Below are 5,338 nucleotides of genomic sequence, written 5' to 3'. Positions count from 1 at the left end.
ATTACTGTTCCTTTATTACAATTTATCACTCTTGAAATGTGATTATTAAATAAATGATTTTGAGCAAATATTATTTATTAATCACATATATATATATATATATTTTATTTCTGTAATACCGGAATAAAGTCCTCCTTTCTACCGAATTTGAAATATTCATGGAGGGCGTAACTCGGTTGATGCCATCTTTCTTAAGAAGCCAGTTACTGGCAGTTTGCCCGTTTCGTATATATTTCCGACTTAGTTGTTGTGTAGACACACTAATGTACGTATTGGAAATCTATATACTATAAGTATAGAAATGTTTATGTTATGGTCACTCGCGATAGAATCGATCGATGAAGCGCTAGCTCTATGCAACGTTTCTTTTTCTACCCCTTCCAAAAGAACGTTATCTATTCGTGGAGTTTATCATTTTTTTTACCTGAGTCGTTCTTCCAGTTTATGGTGTAACATATCCGCACATAGCAGTTTACTAACGATAGACGGCACGTTCTCTTAGTTCGTAGGTCAACGACCCAGTCCGGGTTTGGTCGATAGTGTTTGGGTTTACTTGCTTACAGATGGTTCAGACAGACGACGAATGATAGTTTTTCAGCTGCAGTTTACGGAAAGGTAGCTCTTCTTTTATATATATATATATATATCGAAGAAGATGCCATCTACACTGGCCTCAAGTAGATATTGTGTTATCCCTACCTTCCGGGCTTTGTATTTCACTTCATGAACTTCTGGCAACACTTTTTTATTATTACTGTATTATTATTATTAAGTTAGAAAATAATTCCGGTTACTCCGATATAATTCAATTTCTTATCAGTAAAAGTTTCTAGTTTAAAAATGACTTTTTCTATCTTTCAAAATCTAATTATCCATTAATAAACAATTATAACCGGATAAAATTAGCTCAGGGATGGGTAAAGAGGGAATTTATGACACTCGAGAGAACGTGATCCACAGCAAACCAAATTTAATCAACTTCTTAGATTTCCTAACTGCGTCAAAAGTAATAGTAGTTATCACTTCCTTTTGAAAGTGTCGTAAAAATGGAGATGGGTCTGTAAATCAAATACTCAACTGCCACTTTAAACGCTTCGTTAATTATTATTATTAAGTGTTTGAATATGACGACAGTTTTATTAGACATTTTAATACGTTATTCTAACTTCTGATATCATTTAAAAAAACAGTAAGATTGGCATGAAACCTATGTTTTTATCCCCGTTATCTAGCTTAATCTGTGTGAACTTCATTGTGAATTATGATATAGGTCCGTGTTATTTGTGTGTAAACTAAAACGGACGTTTATACAGCTGTAAAGTATCTTTAGATTGTGAGTATGTTGACATTTAAACTTAGTCCTCATCCTTTTGTTTTCTGTTATTCTTTTGTACAGTACATTATGACATTTTTAGGTCATCCGTGTCATCTGTTAAAAATTCTATTGTTTTAAAAAAATAGCATTAATTGTTTTTAGTAAAAATTCCAGGATTTTCATAATCTAAATAGATATTATTTTCCTTCAAATGATAATCGTGGTAGCTTCTTAAATTTATTCGTGCGGCCTTTTTGTTTTTTTTTTAGGTTTCATAACTACACCGATATAATGGCAGTACTAAATCACAAATATCAAATTTAGGAGTTTGTATATATCATAAATTAGCTTCGTCATTAGAGGATAAAATTGCATAAATATTGATCGGGCAGAAAATTATAGCAAATTAATACACCGTTGGAGTTGTAGCATTTGTATGTAGTTTAGTTTACCCAAACGGCTAATATTTATTGTGTTTTTTTCTGTTTTATTTTTAGAAATCCTGACAACCGATCAACTAGATATGGCCAGTTTAAGACGTAACATGCCAGCCCGAGTTGTGATGAGACTTCTGTATGTCGCCTGTATCTGGACGTGCCTCTGTTACGTAGTATTTAAATTGAGCTATTCCAAAGGCCCAGTTACATATCTTTACGCTCACGTCAATAGAGGGCTGTTAGAAAAAGTATCTGGTGAAGTAATTACGACGACCGCTTCGGCTGACAATGTTCCTACACCCGGTATACCGCAAAAGTTCCTTGATCTCAACCCTCAAGTGGACAGTTCCCCCTCGTTGAGTGAAAAAGAGTTATTGAGTTCATTAGCCGATCGTTCTAACCTTCCTCTCGCATACTGGACCACATATAAAAACCGTCCTGTAGGCAACAAGACTTGCGCTCGCTTTCCCAGCCTATACGAATTAGAGTTTAATAATATCTACTGGCAAACATTACGCACTTCTAACGGCACTTTCTATCTTTATGGTGCCTATTACGATGATAGATGGAGAGCCGGTGGCATACCCATTGTAAGAATATTAGGAATGGTAGATAAAATCAAACCACTCCCAACCACTTGTCAGCTTTGGTTCGATGGGATGAAAACTGCCGTTTTCTCTCCAACAACCTATACTTACGGTTGGTACAGTAAATGGGGCAATTATAAAGATGGAATTTTGCAGCCTTTTATCATCTCTTGTAAAATACCGAAGAAGGAATCGGGTGGTAAAGTACCATCTTCAGTATCTTTGGTCGAGCACAGATGTGATAAACCAACCACAAACTTACGAGTGATCAACAATCGACCGAAAGTAAAAGAAAACTTCGCTGTCTGCGTGAAAGGTCTGGATTTTCTCCATCAAGACTTGAGTGTACGATTAGTGGAGTGGATCGAGCTCCTGAATATTTTAGGAGCACAGAAAATCTTTCTGTACGAGCTAGAAATACATCCCAATATCTCTAAAGTACTGCACTATTATAAGAAAATGGGTCTGGTAGATCTGACTCCCATTACTTTACCCGGAAATCAGCCAAATATACCGGGATTCAGACACTTTTATCTGAAATCTAAGCTGACTCACAAAAGGCAAAATGAATTGATTCCATATAACGATTGCTTATACAGGAATCTTTACTCATATAGTTACGTAGTTTTATTAGATACGGACGAAATAATTATGCCAATTAAGCATAAAAACTGGAAAGATTTAATGGACGATGTTGTTAAATTGGCGCTAAAGGAGAAAAATTATACACGAGCTAGTTATAATGTCCGTAATGTTTATTTTCTGGACGATCTCCAAGATGGCGACGAATTGACTCATGTAGCACACGAACATGGTATACCCCGATATTTTCATATGCTGCAACACGTCTATCGATCGAAAAATTTTACTAAACCGGGCGCTTACGTTAAATGCTTCCACAATACGGAGAGAGTAGTATCTTTGCATAATCACTTCCCACTGAATTGTTTGGGGACTTGCACAACTTTCTCCATTAATACCTCTCTGGCTCAGTTGCAACATTACAGGAAAGATTGTGTGGGATCATTAAAAAACAGCTGCAAGACTGACTTTCGAATCCACACCATACGTGACACGATCATTTGGCGCTATAAAGATGAATTAGTGAAAAGAACGGCGAACGTCTTATCGAAATTAGGATTCTTTTCTTAATCATTATCTATCCGAGTCATATTTTTTAGTGATTTTGACTATTCACCGCGTGGTTCCGGTGATGATTTCATGTGGGCAATAGCACGCAAAACAAGACATTCCTGTTTTATGTGCATAAATTTGCAAGTATGTCAAGGAGTACGAAAAGGTGAATCAGGAAGATGTTTTACAGGAAAGAATTTTCAATATAAAAGGACCAGCGTATTTGTAAAGTTGGAAACAAGTGTTCTTTTATTTGTGTCAAACGGGTACAGTTTTTTTTTTGTTTGTTTAATTTATATCAAAACATTTTGGTGCCATCTTTAAGTAGATACTGAACATTCCACGAGTGTGTTGAAGGGAAAATGTGAAATAGTAAATTTTTTTTTAACTTTTATTCGTATTTAAAATGAGTTCCTGTAGTCACCAACCGATAAATATCACTCATAATTCGAATAAAATGACGTATTTTATACGAAACAACTCATCCATTCAAATTGGCCCGATAAACTTCAGTTTATGAAGTGTAGGTGAATCGAACAATTAAAATCCCTACTGATTAATTTGTTATGATTCGCCTCTCCCAAATTTCCTCGTATTTGTGCCTATAAAACCTTATCATTCTTAACGTCAATCTGTGAATTCGATGTGAATAAAACCGATTTCTTAACAGTATGTATGCGTTTTCTTTCATAAAACAAAAGAACAAAAGTATGAGATAAGCCTCTTTTTTTTTTCTTATCAAGAAACTTATTCATACCAACCATTACCAGTTCTAAAAAGTTTCTAAAAATCTGTATTTGTTAAGTGAGTTCACTTCTAATCGTAAATTCTAACATATATCTAGATCGATATCAATCTCATTGAACATTGGAAATATTATAGCTAAGGGTGAACGACTTCTACTTGGTGAAAATTACGTTTCTCAATAGCCAAAACAATAGAATTTCTCCCTTTTATCTTCTGAACCCTTTCATGGGCCTAAATATTAAAAAAAAAACAACAACAATTGCTCGTTATTTAGATATATAAAACGGAAAAAATGGGTGTTTTTCGAGATAACAATTAATCATTTCCGCATTATTAATGATTAACAATTATCTCAACAGAGTGATAGCCCACAGAATGGTCACTATCAATATTTTTTTTGTCAGTGAAGCTTTATCTACAGACATTTAACAAATGTACAGAGTTTTAAAGAGGAATTTGATTAATGGTTAGCTAAACGATAAAGTTTAAAAAATTTACGTAAAATATATCTTACTTTTTACAGTATACAACAATCATTAAATATATAATAGCTTAGTAAATCTTTTTATAACATTTAAGAAGTTTCAAAGGCAAGATATTATGGACTCTTCCTGTATTTTTAACACATTAAAATGAAGTAAATTCATGTTATACCAGTTACGAGGATCTTATAAACTGGTTTAATGATAAGAATCACTTAAGACATTAAAAATCTTGTCGTAAAATAAATTACATACCTAAATTTACGTTATTAAACTCAATATTGTTCGGATGTATAATTACTTATATATATTTTTTTACTGCGATATTTACGTTATGTGGCATTCTTAAGAGCTTAGTAGCGGTACTTCTCTATTATTTTTAACTCCTCCATTATAAAACATGGGAGGAAAGGAAGAGGATAAAAAAAAATGGTTGTAAAGTTTCCAAAATAAGAAAAATCTACTTTAAAGCCGAATTTTTAAAAAAATGTCTTCTTCAATAATCCAAGCTTGCTTAATGGAAATTTTCTGTTTTCTGTTTATTATAGACTTACATTTCAATAGAGTTTATTCTTACTCAAAATTCCTAGAAACGATAAAGAGTAGAGAGAGGGAGGAAGAAGAAGAAGAAGAAGA

At 33.5% G+C, this 5,338-nt stretch overlaps 1 protein-coding gene across 3 annotated transcripts in view; it reads left to right on the top strand.

Moving 5' to 3' along the window:
* Positions 1-4,145, top strand: part of LOC111615835 — a 17,858-nt gene extending 13,713 nt beyond the window's left edge. For 2 of the 3 annotated variants that reach the window (XM_023357267.1, XM_023357266.1), the window contains exon 2: positions 1,813-4,145. In XM_023357267.1, coding sequence (XP_023213035.1) covers positions 1,839-3,491 — 1,653 coding nt within the window. In that variant the 5' untranslated portion in view covers positions 1,813-1,838 and the 3' untranslated portion in view covers positions 3,492-4,145. Of the gene's footprint in view, positions 1-158; positions 1,334-1,812 lie in introns of those variants that run through there. The other variant, XM_023357268.1, reaches the window with a different exon arrangement.
* Positions 4,146-5,338: the final 1,193 nt, after the last annotated feature.

The sequence above is a fragment of the Centruroides sculpturatus genome, unplaced genomic scaffold, assembly GCF_000671375.1.
Source record: "Centruroides sculpturatus isolate CEXI.00-Female unplaced genomic scaffold, Cexi_2.0 scaffold2752, whole genome shotgun sequence".
In the NCBI taxonomy this organism is placed as follows: domain Eukaryota; kingdom Metazoa; phylum Arthropoda; class Arachnida; order Scorpiones; family Buthidae; genus Centruroides; species Centruroides sculpturatus.
The sequence above is the reverse complement of the archived record's forward strand: the minus strand, read 5'-3'. Positions and strand labels throughout refer to the sequence as shown.